Consider the following 14712-nt stretch of genomic DNA (forward strand, 5'->3'; position numbering starts at 1 on the left):
CCCCCTCTGACTAACTCCCCTTCATTCTTCCTCTCCTGTTATCTTCTTCTTTTTCTTTTTTTTTTCTTAAAATATGTTGCGTTATTTGTTTCAGAAGTACAGATCTGTGATTCAACAGTCTTACACAATTCACAGCGCTCACCATAGCACATATCTTCCCCAATGTCTATCACCCAGCCACCCCATCCCTCCCACCCCCGACCACTCCAGCAACCCTCAGTTTGTTCCTGAGATTAAGAATTCCTCATATCAGTGAGGTCATATGATACATGTCTTTCTCTGATTGACTTATTTCACTAAGCATAACACCCTCCAGTTCCATCCACGTCGTTGCAAATGGCAAGATCTCATTCCTTTGGATGGCTGCATAATATTCCCTTGTGTATATATACCACATCTTCTTTATCCATTCATCTGTCGATGGACATCTTGGCTCTTTCCACAGTTTGGCTATTGTGGACATTGCTGCTATAAACATTGGGGTGCACGTACCCCTTCGGGTCCCTACATTTGTATCTTTGGGGTAAATACCCAGTAGTGCAATTGCTGGATCGAATGGTAGCTCTAATTTCAAATGTTTGAGGAACCTCCATACTGTTTTCTAGAGGAGTTGCACCAGCTTGCATTCCCACCAACAGTGTAGGAGGGTTCCCCTTTCTCCACATCTCCGCCAACGTCTGTCGTTCCCTGACTTGTTAATTTTAGCTATTCTGACGGGTGTGAGGTGGTCTCTCATTGAGGTTTTGATTTGGATTTCCCTGATGCCGAGCGATGTTGAGCACTTTTTCATGTGCCTGTTGGCCATTTGGATGTCTTCTTTGGAGAAATGTCTGTTCATGTCTTCTGCCCATTTCTTGATTGGATTATTTGTTCTTTGGGTGTTGAGTTTGATAAGTTCTTATAGATTTTGGATACTAGCCCTTTATCTGATATGTCATTTGCAAATATTTTCTCCCATTCTGTCGGTTGTCTTTTGGTTTTGTGGACTGTTTCTTTTGCTGTGCAAAAGCTTTTATCTTGATGAAATCCCAATAGTTCATTTTTGCCCTGGCTTCCTGTGCCTTTGGTGATGTTTCTAGGAAGAAGTTGCTGCGGCTGAGGTCGAAGAGGTTGCTACCTGTGTTCTCCTTTAGGATTTGGATGGACTCCTGTCTCACGTTTAGATCTTTCAACCATTTGGAATCTATTTTGTGTGTGGTGTAAGGAAATGATCCAGTTTCATTCTTCTGCATGTGGCTGTCCAATTTTCCCAACACCATTTGTTGAAGAGACTGTCTTTTTTCCACTGGACATTCTTTCCTGCTTTGTCAAAGATAAGTTGACCATAGAGTTGAGGGTCCATTTCTGGGCTCTCGATTCTGTTCCATTGATCTATGTGTCTGTTTTTGTGCCAGTACCATACTGTCTTGATGATGACAGCTTTGTAATAGAGCTGGAAGTCCGGAATTGTGATGCCGCCAGCTTTGCTTTTCTTTTTCAATATTCCTCTGGCTATTCGGGGTCTCTTCTGGTTCCATACAAATTTTAGGATGATTTGTTCCATTTCTTTGAAAAAAGTGGATGGTATTTTGATGGGGATTGCATTGAATGTGTAGATTGCTCTAGGTAGCATTGACATCTTCACAATGTTGGTTCTTCCAATCCATGAGCATGGAACGTTTTTCCATTTCTTTGTGTCTTCTTCAATTTCTTTCCTGAGTATTTTATAGTTTTCTGAGTACAGATCCTTTGCCTCTTTGGTTAAATTTATTCCTAGGTATCTTATGGTTTTGGGTGCAATTGAAAATGGAATCGACTCCTTGATTTGTCTCTCTTCTGTCTTGTTGTTGGTGTATAGGAATGCCACTGATTTCTGTGCATTGATTTTATAGCCTGCTACTTGACTGAATTCCTGTATGAGTTCTAGCAGTTTTTGGGTGGAGTCTTTTGGGTTTTCCACATACAGTATCATATCATCTGCAAAGAGTGAGAGTTTGACTTGCTCTTTGCCGATTTGGATGCCTTTGATTTCTTTTTGTCTGATTGCTGTGGCTAGGACTTCTAATACTATGTTGAATAGCAGTGGTGAGAGTGGACATCCCTGCCGCGTTCCTGACCTTAGGGGAAAAGCTCTCAGCTTTTCCCCATTGAGAATGATATTCGCTGTAGGTTTTTCGTAGATGGCTTTTATGATATTGAGGTATGTACCCTCTATCCCTATACTCTGAAGAGTTTTGATCAAGAAAGGATGCTGTACTTTGTCAAATGCTTTTTCTGCATCTATTGAGAGGATCATATGATTCTTGTTCTTTCTTTTGTTAATGTACTGTATCACGTTGTTTGATTTGCGGATGTTGAACCAGCCTTGCAGCCCAGGGATAAATCCCACTTGGTCGTGGTGAATAATCCTTTTAATGTACTGTTGGATCCTATTGGCTAGTATTTTGGCGAGAATTTTTGCATCCATGTTCATCAAGGATATTGCTCTGTAATTCTCCTTTTTGATGGGATCTTTGTCTGGTTTTGGGATCAAGGTAATGGTGGCCTCATAAAATGAGTTTGGAAGTTTTCCTTCCATTTCTATTTTTTGGAACAGTTTCAGGAGAATAGGTATTAATTCTTCTTTAAATATCTGATAGAATTCCCCTGGGAAGCCATCTGGCCCTGGAGTTTTGTTTCTTGGGAGATTTTTGATGACTGCTTCAATTTCCTTAGTGGTTATACGTCTGTTCAGGTTTTCTATTTCTTTCTGGTTCAGTTTTGGTAGTTGATACATCTCTAGGAATGCACCCATTTCATCCAGGTTATCTAATTTGCTGGCATAGAGTGGCTCATAATATGTTCTTATAATTGTTTGTATTTCTTTGGTGTTGGTTGTGATCTCTCCTCTTTCATTCATGATTTTGTTGATTTGGGTCATTTCTCTTTTCTTTTTGGTAAGTCTGGCCAGGGGTTTATCAATCTTGTTCATTCTTTCAAAGAACCAGCTCCTAGTTTCGTGGATCTGTTCTACTGTTCTTTTGGTTTCTATTTCATTGATTTCTGGTCTGATCTTTATTATTTCTCTTCTCCTGCTGGGTTTAGGCTTTATTTGCTGTTCTTTCTCCAGCTCCTTTAGGTGTAGGGTTAGATTGTGTATTTGAGACCTTTCTTGTTTCTCGCGAAAGGCTTGTATTGCTATATACTTTCCTCTCAGGACTGCCTTTGCTGTATCCCAAAGATTTTGAACCGTTGTGTTTTCATTTTCACTGGTTTCCATGAATTTTTTTAATTCTTCTTTAATTTCCTGGTTGACCCATTCATTCTTTAGTAGGATGCTCTTTAGCCTCCATGTATTTGAGTTCTTTCCGACTTTCCTCTTGTGATTGAGTTCTAGTTTCAAAGCACTGTGGTCTGAAAATATGCAGGGAATGATCCCAATCTTTTGGTACCGTTTGAGACCTGATTTGTGACCTAGGATGTGATCAATTCTGGAGAATGTTCCATGGGCACTAGAGAAGAATGTGTATTCCGTTGCTTTGGGGTGGAATGTTCTGAATATGTCTGTGAAGTCCATTTGGTCCAGTGTGTCATTTAAAGTCTTTATTTCCTTGTTGATCTTTTGCTTAAATGATCTGTCCATTTCAGTGAGGGGGGTGTTAAAGTCCCCCACTATTATTGTATTGTTGTCAATGTGTTTCTTTGCTTTTGTTATTAATTGCCTTATATAATTGGCTGCTCCCATGTTCAGGGCATAGATATTTACAACTGTTAGATCTTCTTGTTGGATAGACCCTTTAAGTAGGATATAGCGTCCTTCCTCATCTCTTATTACAGTCTTTGTTTTAAAATCTAGTTTGTCTGATATAAGGATTGCCACCCCAGCTTTCTTTTGGTGTCCATTAGCATGGTAAATGGTTTTCCACCCCCTCACTTTCAATCTGGGGGTGTCTTTGGGTCTAAAATGAGTCTCTTGCAGACAGCATATGGATGGGTCTTGTTTTTTAATCCAATCTGATAGCCTGTGTCTTTTGATTGGGGCATTGAGCCCATTTACATTCAGGGTAACTATTGAAAGGTATGAATTTAGTGCCATTGTATTGCCTGTAAGGTGACTGTTACTGTATGTTGTCTGTGTTCCTTTCTGATCTTTGCTGCTTTTAGGCTCTCTCTTTGCTTAGAGGACCCCTTTCAATATTTCTTGGAGGGCTGGTTTCGTGTTTGCAAATTCATTTAGTTTTTGTTTGTTCTGGAGGCTTTTTATCTCTCCTTCTATTTTCAATGACAGCCTAGCTGGATATAGTATTCTTGGCTGCATATTTTTCTCGTTTAGTGCTCTGAAGATATCTTGCCAGTCCTTTCTGGCCTGCCAGGTCTCTGTGGATAGGTCTGTTGCCAATCTAATATTTTTACCATTGTAGGTTACATATCTCTTCTCCTGAGCTGCTTTCAGGATTTTCTCTTTGTCTCTGAGACTCGTAAGTTTTACTATTAGATGTCGGGGTGTTGACCTATTTTTATTGATTTTGAGAGGGGTTCTCTGTGCCTCCTGGATTTTGATGCCTGTTTCCTTCCTCACATTAGGGAAGTTCTCTGCTGTTATTTGCTCCAATATATCTTCTGCCCCTCTCTCTCTTTCTTCTTCTTCTGGGATCCCAATTATTCTAATGTTGTTTCGTCTTATCGAATCACTTATCTCTCAAATTCTGCCCTCGTGATCCTGTAGTTGTTTCTTCCTCTTTTTCTCAGCCTCTTTATTTTCCATCATTTGGTCTTCTATATCCCTCATTTATCCTAGCAGTTAGTGCCCCCATTTTTGATTGCACCTCATCGATAGCCTTTTTGATTTCGACTTGGTTAGATTTTAGTTCTTTTATTTCTCCAGAAAGGGTTTCTCTAATAACTTCCACGCTTTTTTCAAGCCCAGCTAGTATCTTTAAAGTCATGATTCTGAACTCTAGGTCCGACATCGTACTAATGTCCGTATTGAGTAGGTCCCTGGCTGACGGTACTACCTCTTGTTCTTTTTGCTGAGTTGATTTTTTTCGTCTTGTCATTTTGTCCAGAGGAGAATAGATGAATGAGAGAACAAAATGCTAACAGGTTTACAACGTCCCCAGCAAATATACTGTATACAAATCAGAAAAGACCTGAAACCAGGGGAAAAGAAAGGGAAAGAAAGAAAAAAGAAAGAGAAAAAGAAAAAAAAAAGAAAAAGGATAAAAACAAAAACAGAACAATACAAAAAAAGCAGAATGTGATCAAATATGATCAGGCTAGTGCATAGATCAGTGCCACACACTAGATTTTGGGCGTATTTTGGTCTGTTAGAAAAAAGTGCCTCCTAAAATTTTAAAGGAAGTAAGACATATATGTACAAAATAAGGGTTGATATAATGAAGGGATAGAAGATGACTGTAAAGATGAAAATTATAAAAGATTTTGTAAGAGGACTTGATAAGATAAGAAGTTGTTTGAAAAAAGAAAGAAGATTTAAAAAAAAAAAAAGGGAGAGAATGTGATCAGGCAGGAGACTAGAACAGAACCATACACTAGTGATTTAGGGTATATTTTTATCTGTTAGAAGAAACTGTATCTCAAAATTTTAAAGAGAGAACAACTTATATATATATATATATATGCCAAAAATAAGGGTAACTACTATGAAGGGATAAAATATGACTCTAAATATGATAAATAAAAAATGTTTTTTTTTTTTTAAAAAGAGATTGATAAGATGTTGGTTGAAAAAGGGAAAAAGAAAAAGAAAAAAAAACAGTTAAGAAAAATTAAGTTTGATGAACTAATGAATCATGGTAAAAAAAAGCCATGAATTCTATGTGCAGTATTCCCCTAGTGCTGGAGTTCTTCCGTTCTCCTTGATCGGTAAACTTGGTCTTGGCTTGCTGGCTGTTCGTGCTGATCTTCTGGGGGAGGGGCCTGTTGCTGTGGTTTCCAAATGTCTTTGCCGGAGGCTGAATTGCCCTGCCCTTGTCGGTCCGGGCTAAGCAAGCTGCTCGGGTTTGATCTCAGGAGCTTTTGTTCCCTGCAAGCTCTCCGTACAGCCTTGGAGGACCAGGGCAAAAATGGTGGCCTCCCAATCTCCGCCCGGAGGAGTTGAGAACTCGGGGCCCCGCTCCTCAGTGTGCCCCCAGAGAAAAGCAGTCACTCCCTTGTCCCTGGTCTCCGGCCGCTCTCCGTGCTCACCCGGCCTGGACCGAGCGTTTGTATCTCTGGCACCCGATCCCGTGTGGAGTCTCCAAACCCAGCAGATCCCTGCGGTGCGTTCCTGCGCCGCTCCTACCCGGGAAGGAAGGGGAGTCTCCCCGGATTTGCCGCTTGTTGGGTCCCTGCTGGAGGAGCAGTGGCCCGACTGGGCCGCGGATCACAGTTTATGGCAACCCCGAGCTCAGAGCCTGCGCCTCGGCTCCGTCTCTGCAGCCGGCTTCCCCGCTCTGATACCTGGGAGCTCTGGCGCACTCAGGCTCCCCCGGTCTTTCTGTGACCCCAGGGGTCCTGAGACCCCACTGTCCCATGAGGGTTCCACCCCCGCTTAGCCACTGGAGCGACGTCCCTCAGTGGAGCCGACTTCTAAAAGTTCCGATTTTGTGCTCCGTGGCTCTAGCACTTGCCAGCAGCGGCCGGCGGAGGCCTCTCCCCCGCCGTCTATCCCCCCGAATATCGCCTCGGATTCACTTCTCCGCACGTCCTACCTTCCAGTAAGTGGTCGCTTCTCTGTTCAGATAGTTGTTGCTACTCTCTTCTTTGATCTCCTGTTGAGTTTGTAGGTGTTCAGAATGGTTTGATCCCTATTCAGCTGAATTCCTGAGACCAGACGAAATCTAGGTCTCCTACTCCTCCGCCATCTTGCTCCGCCCCCCATGACATTTGTTCTTGACTGAAACTTTAAATTGTCAGTGGCCCAATATCATGGTTTTCAGCTTTTTTTGTGTGTCCGAAAGCTCCTGAATTATATTTTGTCCGTGGTAGTGGTCCTGTGTAGCAGTGGTTCTCAGTTGGTGGCGTTGGGCAATATATAGAGTTGAAAATGGTTTTTGAATCATGCTACCATTTCACATCCTCCCTTCTTTTGGACACAGCATTTGGGGATCACTGGATAAAAGCAGTTCACATGAAATTCAACTAGGTAGTATCAAAGACTAAATTTATTAGTTGTGAAATGTAGTAGGAAATTGATGAAATACTTTAGGAGATCTGCTTCAAAGAAGAATTTGAATGATACATTGATTTCTTTGTTAAAAGGGTCACTAAACCATTCATTACTTCATAAATCACACTGTATCTTGTGGTGATGATTCATATTAATTTTCTTTTAATCATCAAATATTCAACTAATGATGTATATTGTAGCTTAACCTTTCCATTTCTGGGAGGGACTTTGCAAAGAGACTGACAAGTGGATGTTACATTTTGAAAAGGAATTTATAGAATTTTTTTTAATTTTGATTTTCCAGATGATGGTGTTGATACTCAAAGTGGAACAAAGAAAGAAGATCTGAATGACAAAGAGAAAAAAGATGAAGAAGAAACTCCTGCACCTGCATGTAGGGCCAAATCAATCCTAGAGAGCTGGGTATGGGGCAAGCAACCAGGTATTACGAACTGAGATTCTAGTACTTTGGAAAGCTTGATCTGGCACTTCTTTTCTAGATATCGTAGATGGATTTTTTTGTTGTTGTTGTTATAGAATTCTTAAAAATTTAACTTAAAATTTTTTCATATTATGGTAAACTCTACATAACATACAATTTACTGTTTCAAGCATTTTTATGTATACAGTTCAGGGACATTAAACATGTTCACATTGTTTTGTAATCACCACCACCATCCATATGCAGAACCTTTTCATCTTCCCAAAGTGAAACTCCGTACTTATTAAACAGTAACTCCTCTTTCTTCTCTACTCTTAGCCCCTGGAGACTTGTTACAATTTTACTTTCTGTCTTTAGGATTTTGACTAGTCTAGTTACCTGGTGTAAGTGCAGTCATATAGTATTTGTCCTTTTATGTCTGGCTTATTTCGTTATTTAGCATAATGTCTTCAGGGCTCATCCATGTTGTACTATGTGTCAGAATTTCCTTCTTTTTAAAGGTTGACTAGTATTCCATTATATGTATATATTGCATTTTGTTTATCCATTCATCCATGGATGGGCATTTATGTTGCTTCCACTTTTTAGCTATTTTGAATAATGCTGGTATGAGTGTAAATATACATAAGTTCTGCTTTCAGTAATTTGTGTATATACCCAAGTTCTGCTTTCAATTATTTGTATATGTACCAAGGAATAGAATTGGTGGATCATGTGGAAGTTCTCTGTTTAATTTTTTGAGGGCCTGGCAAACTTTTCCACAGTGGCTACACCATTTTATCCCTACCAGCAACGTATGAGTGATTCTGTTTCTTTGTGTCCTCATCATCATTTGGTGTTGTCACTTTTTAAAAAATTTTAGCCATTGTGTTAGGTGTGTGGTGATACCTCATTGTGGTTTTAATTTGGAGTGTCCTGTGGCTGTTTACCATCTTTGTCTTTTCAGTGGAATACCTGTTCATGTCTTTTGCCCATTTTCTAGTTAGATTTTTCTTTTTCTTTATACTGTTGTGTTTTTGGAGTTCTGCATATATTCCAGATACTAGTCCTTTGTCTTATATATGGTTTGCAAATAATTTCTCTCAGTTCATAGCGTATCTTTTTATCCTCTCAACAGTGTCTCAAGTGCAGCAAAAGTTTTAAAATTTTGATAAAGTTCAGTGTGGATTTTGCTTCTTCCTCCTCCTCCTTTTTCTTCTTCGTCCTCCTCTTCCTCTGTTTCTTCTCCTTCTCTTTATCTAGCCTACCAGCCTGAAGATTTTCCCCTATGTTTTTTCCTAAAAGTTTTGTAGTTTTATGTTTTACTTATATGTTCCTGTTCCATTTGAGTTAAATTCTGTGTGCAATGTGAGGTTTAGGTCAAGCTTTTTTTTTTTTTTTTTTTTTTTTGCTTATAATAACTAATTGCTCCAGCACCATTTGTTGAAAAGGCTAACTTTCTACCATTGAATTGCTTCTGCACCTTTGTCAAGAACAAGTTGGGTATACTTGTGTGGTCTGTTTCTTGTTTGTCTTTTCTGTTCTACTAATCCATGTGTGTATCTCTCTGCCCACACCACACTCTTTATTACCGTAGCTAAGAGTAAGTCTTGAAATCAGATAGCCTGGTTCTTCTTCACACTTTCTTCTTTTTTCGTATTGTTCTAGCAATTCTAGGTCCTTTGCCTTTCCATATAAATTGTTAAATTAAAAAAATTGTTAAATAACTTTTGGATAATTTAATACCCATGTGTTCATTATTAGTGTATAGAAATACAATTTATTTCTATATGTTTATCTTGTGTCCTGCAACCTTGCTGAATTGACTAGGAAATTTTTTTGGATTTTCTGCATAGACAATCAGTTTATTTCTCCCTTTTCAATCTATGTGCCTTCTATTACATTTTTTTGCCTTATTGTTCTGGCTAGAACTTCTTTACTATGTTTTATAAGAGTGGTGAGGATAACCTTACTTTATTCCTGATCTTAGGGGGAAAACATTCGGTCTTTTCATTGTTAAGTATAATGTTAATGTGTTTTTGTAGATGCTTTTTATAATGGTGAGGAAGTTCCTATCTATTCCAGTTTCCTGAGAGGTTTTATCATGAATGAGTGTTCAGGTTTGTCAAACAAATGCTTTTTCTGCATCACTTGATTTGTCATGTGATTTTTTTTTTTTTTTTTTCCATTTAGTTTATTAATATGAAGGATCTGATTTTTGACTGTTAAACCAGCTTTGCAATCCTGGAATAAATACCACTTGGTGGTGATGTATAATTCTTTTTAAATATTGCTTAATTCTACTTACTAATATTTTGATAAGGATTTTGTGCCTGTATTCATGAGAACAATATTCTGTAATTTTTTTTTTTTGTATTTTCTCTGTTTGGTTTTGCTAATACTAGTCTCTTAAAATGAATTGTGAGGTATTTCCTTTTCTATTTTCCAGAAGAGATTGTTTGGAATCTATGTTAATTCTGTCCTAATATTTGGTAACATTCTCCAGTGAAGCAATCTGGACCTTGTGATTCTTAAAGTTATGAATTCAGTTTTCTTAATAGTTGTATGGCAGTTTACGTGATCTGTTTCATATTTGCTGAGTTGAGGTAGTTTGTATTTTTTGAGAAATCAGTCCATTTTGTCTAAGTTGTCTAATTTATATGTGTAGAGTTGTTCCCTCGTTGCTTCTAATTGTACGTAGATCCTGTTTCTTTCTTGATATTGGTAATTGATGTTTATTCTCTTTTTGTGTTTTGTCAGTCCTGCTTAGAGGTGTGATAGTTTATTGATCTTTTGAAAGAACCAGTTCTTTGTCTTATTGATTTTTCTCTATTGTTTTTTCCATTTTCATTCTCATTGTTTCTGCTCTTAATTATTTCCATCTTTCTGCTGCTTTTTGGTTTATTTTGCTAGTTTTTTCCTAGGTTGCTGAGATTGGAGCTTATATTTATTGATTTGAAAGTTTTCCACTTTTCAAATGACCCGATTAGTACTATCCATTTCTCTCATGATTGCTTTAGCATTTTTCCCCACACATTGTGATGTATTCTATTTGTATTTTAATTCAGGTCAGTATATTTTTTATTTCCTTCCCTCTTTGACCCATGGATTATTTAAGAGTGTGTTGTTTAGTTCCCAAGAGTTTGGCCATTTTCCCAGTATTTTTCTGTTACTGATTTCTAGTTTCTTTCCGTTGTGTGATTTCAGTTCTTTTAAATTTGTTGAGGTTTGGTTTGTGCCCAGGATATGATCTGTTTTGATATTTGTTGTGAATGATTGCATATTCTGCTGTTGGCTGGAGTGTTCTAAATATTGATTAGATCCTGTTGGTTATGGTGTTGTTGTGTTCTTTTATATCCTTGCTGACTTTCTGTCTCCTTGTTCTGTCAGCTATTGAGATGAAATGTTGAGGTCTCCAACTCTTACGACTATATAAATAGTTTTTTTTGGTCACATCTTTTGTAGTTTGGTGCATGCACATTTAGAATTGTTATGTCTTACAGGTGGATTGACCATTTTCTTATTTTTTAATGTTGCTCTGTATTCCTGGTAATTATCTTTACTCTGACATCTACTTTATTTGACATTAATATACCCATTCTTGCTTTCTTTTGATTACTGTTTTCATGATTTTTGGTTTTTTTCTGCCCATTTACTTTTTTTATTTTTAAGTATGCTCCACACCCAGCATGGAGCCCAACACAAGGCATGACCTTGATCTCATGACCCTGAGATCAAGAGTCAGATGCTTAGCTGACTGAGCCACCCAGGCACCCCTCTATGCATTTACTTTTAATTTGCCTATTTGAAGTCACTTTCTCGTAGATAGCATATAGTTGGGTCATATTTTTTAGTCTACTCTACCAATGTCTGTCTTTTAATTGGTATATTTAGACTTTTTGCATTGAATTTCATGTAAGTATTGATAAATTAGAGTTTAAGACTGCTGTTTTCTGTTTTCTGTTTGCTGTTTTTTCATTTTTGTTTTGTTTTGTTTATACTGCCTCCCTGTGGTTTACTTGACCATTTTTTAGAATTCCATTTTGATTTATCTATAGTGTTTTTGAGTTTATTTTTTGGTGTAGCCTTTTTAGTCATTTGTCTAATATATTATATATACATAACTAAGCAGTTTCCTGGTTGTGTCACTTAACCAGTTTGGTTGACATATAGAAACCTTACTTCCCTCTATGTCCCTTTATCCTTTTCTGCTTATATGATTGCCTTACATATTTTTGTTGCATGTATTTATAACTACATTTAGCAATATTATAATTTTTGGTTAAAGCTTCAGACATAATTTAGAAAAGTCAAGAGATGAAGAAAAGCCTTTTGTATTACCCCTGTGTTATTTACAGTGTTCTTCCTTCCTGAGCTTCACAGTTTTCCTTTTATTGTTGCTGTTCTGTGTAGAGAACTTCCTTTAGCCATTCTTTTAGTGTAGGTCTGCTGATGACGTATTTTCTTAGTTTTCCTTCATTTGAGAATGTTTGATTTTCCTTTAATTCCTAAAGGACATTTTTGCTAGATTTAGGATTCTAGGTGGATCATTCTTTCTTTCATCACTTCAAAAATATTTTGTTGCTTTCAGCTGTCCTCCATGGTGTCTGATGAAAAATTTGCTGTTACATGAATTGTTATTCTACCATAGTTAAAGTGTTTTTCTCTGGCTGCTTTTAAGATACTTTCTTTGTTTTTAGTTTAATTATGTTGTGTCTTCGTGTGGATTTTTTTCGGTTCATCCTGTTTGGATTTGCTCACCTTCTTGGATTTGTAGATTTACATATTACTGAATTTGGGAAATTTCAGCCTTAACTTCTTAGGATACTTTTTCAAGCCCACCCCCTTCTTTAACAACCCAAAGTTCAATGAGAAGAATGTTAGATCTTTTGTTACATTCCCACAGGTACCTGTGATTGCTCATTTTTCCTTTTTTAAAATGAGGTATAATAGATATATAACATTTTAATTTCAGGTGTGCAATATATTGATTTGAGATATATATATATATATATAGCAGAATGATCACCACAGTAGTCCAGTTACAATCAGTCACCATATATAGTTAAGAAAATTTCATTTTCTGATGAGAACCTTTAAGATCCACTCTTCTAGCAACTTTCAAATATGCAGTATAGTATTATTAACTATAGTCACTATGTTGGAACATTACACCCCTATGACTTAGTTATGTTAAAACTGAAAATTTGTACCTTTTAATCCCCTCATCCATTTTGCCTACTCCCTCAACCACCCCGCCCCTTGCTTCAGGCAACCACCACTCTATTCTCTGTATCCATGAACTTGGTTCTATTTGTTGGTTTTGTTTTGTTTTTTAGATTCCCCATACAAGTGAAATCATATAGTATTTATCTTTTTTAAAAAAGGATTTTATTTATTTATTTATTTGAGAAAGAGTCAGCATGAGCAGGGGAAGGGGCAAAGGGACAAGCAAACTCGGGACTTGATCCCAGGACCCTGAGATCATGACCTGAGCCAAAGTCAGATGCTTAACCATCTGAGTTAAGTGACTGAGCCACCCAGGCACCCCTATAGTATTTATCTTTTTATGTCTGACTTATTACAGTTAGCATAATGCCCTCAAAGTTCATATCTATGTTGTTACAAATGGCAGAATTTCTTTTTTTTTATGTCTGAATAATAATACATTGTGTATATATACCATATTTTCTTTACCCATCCATCCGTCAGTGGACATTTAGGTTGTTTCTATTTCTTGGCTATTGTAAATAATGCTGAAAATGGGGGTGCATATATATTTTCAAATTAGTGCTTTTGTTTTTTTCAGATAAATACCCAGAAGTAGAATTTCTGAATCATATGGTAATTTTATTTTAAATTTGAGAAACTTTCTTACTGTTTTCCATAGTGGCCATACCAATTAAATTCTCAACAGTGCACAAGTGTTCCCTTTTTTCTACATCTTAACCAGCACTTGTTATTTCTTGTCTTTTTGATACTAGCCATTCTAAAGAGGTGAGGTTATATCTAATTATTGTTTTGACTTGTATTTACTTAATAAATGTTGTTGAGTACCTTTTCATGTACCTGTTGTCCATCTGTATGTCTTCTTTGAAAACTGTATATATTTTCTCATTTTTAATTGGATTTTTTTTTGCTATTGAGTTGTAGGAATTTTTTTTAACGTATTTTGGATGTTAACCACTTATCCCTTATCAGATATATCATTTGCAAATATTTTTTCCCATTTGGTAGGTTGCCTTTCGTTTTATTGATGGTTTCTTTTGCTATGCAGAAGTTTTTTAGTTTGTTGAGTCCCACTTGTTTTTTTTTGCTTTTGTTGTCAGATTGAAAAAAATCATTGCCAAGATCTATGTGAGGAAGCTTACCACCAATGTCGAATTCTAGGATTTTTATGGTTTCAGGTCTTATGTTCAAGTTTTTAATCCATTTGAGTTAATTTTTGTGTGTGGTGTAAGATAGCTGTCCAGTTTCATTCTTTTGCATGTGCCTGTCCAGTTTTCCCAATATGATTTATTCAAGAGACTATCCTTCCCCCACTGTATATTTTGGCTCCTTTGTTGTAAATTAATTGATCATATGTGTGTGGGTTTATTTCTGGACTCTCCATTCTGTTCCATTGAGCTATGTGTCTCTTTTTATGCCAGTGCCATACTGTTTTGATTACTACAACATAGTAACATAGTTTGAAATTAGGGAGTGTGATGCCTCTAGCTTTGTTCTTTTTTCTTAAGATTGCTTTGGCTATTTGGTCTTTTGTGGTTCCATGTAAATATTAGGATCATTCTATTTCTGTGAAAAATGCCACTGAAATTTTGATAGGAATTTTGAACCCGTAGATTGCTTTGAGTAGTGTGGACATATTAACAATATTAATTCTTTCAGTCCATGAGCATGGATTATCTTTCCATGTATTTGCATCATCATCAATTTTTTCCATCAGTGTCTTATACTTTTTACAGGTCTTTGACCTCCTTCGTTAAATTTATTCCTAGGTATTTTATTCTTTTTGACGCTGTTATAAATGGGATTGTTGATTTCTGTGATAGTTCATTATTAGTTTATAGGAGTGCATCAGATTTTTGTGTACTGATTTTTGTGTACTGATTTTTGTATTTTGCTTTTTTAAAATTTATTTTTATTTTTTAAATTTAAAATC

At 36.9% G+C, this 14712-nt stretch overlaps 1 protein-coding gene across 9 annotated transcripts in view; it reads left to right on the plus strand.

Moving 5' to 3' along the window:
• Positions 1-14712, plus strand: part of HERC2 (HECT and RLD domain containing E3 ubiquitin protein ligase 2) — a 253448-nt gene that overhangs the window by 42386 nt on the left and 196350 nt on the right. For all 9 annotated transcript variants that reach the window (XR_003516092.2, XM_027572872.2, XM_027572866.2 and 6 more), the window contains one exon: positions 7434-7571. Coding sequence is in view for 8 of the 9 variants with exons in the window: in XM_027572872.2 (XP_027428673.1) it covers positions 7434-7571 (138 nt within the window). In the remaining variant the exon portion in view is untranslated. The remainder of the gene's footprint in view (positions 1-7433; positions 7572-14712) is intronic.

The sequence above is a fragment of the Zalophus californianus genome, chromosome 6 (genome assembly GCF_009762305.2).
Source record: "Zalophus californianus isolate mZalCal1 chromosome 6, mZalCal1.pri.v2, whole genome shotgun sequence".
Taxonomy (NCBI): Eukaryota; Metazoa; Chordata; class Mammalia; order Carnivora; family Otariidae; genus Zalophus; species Zalophus californianus.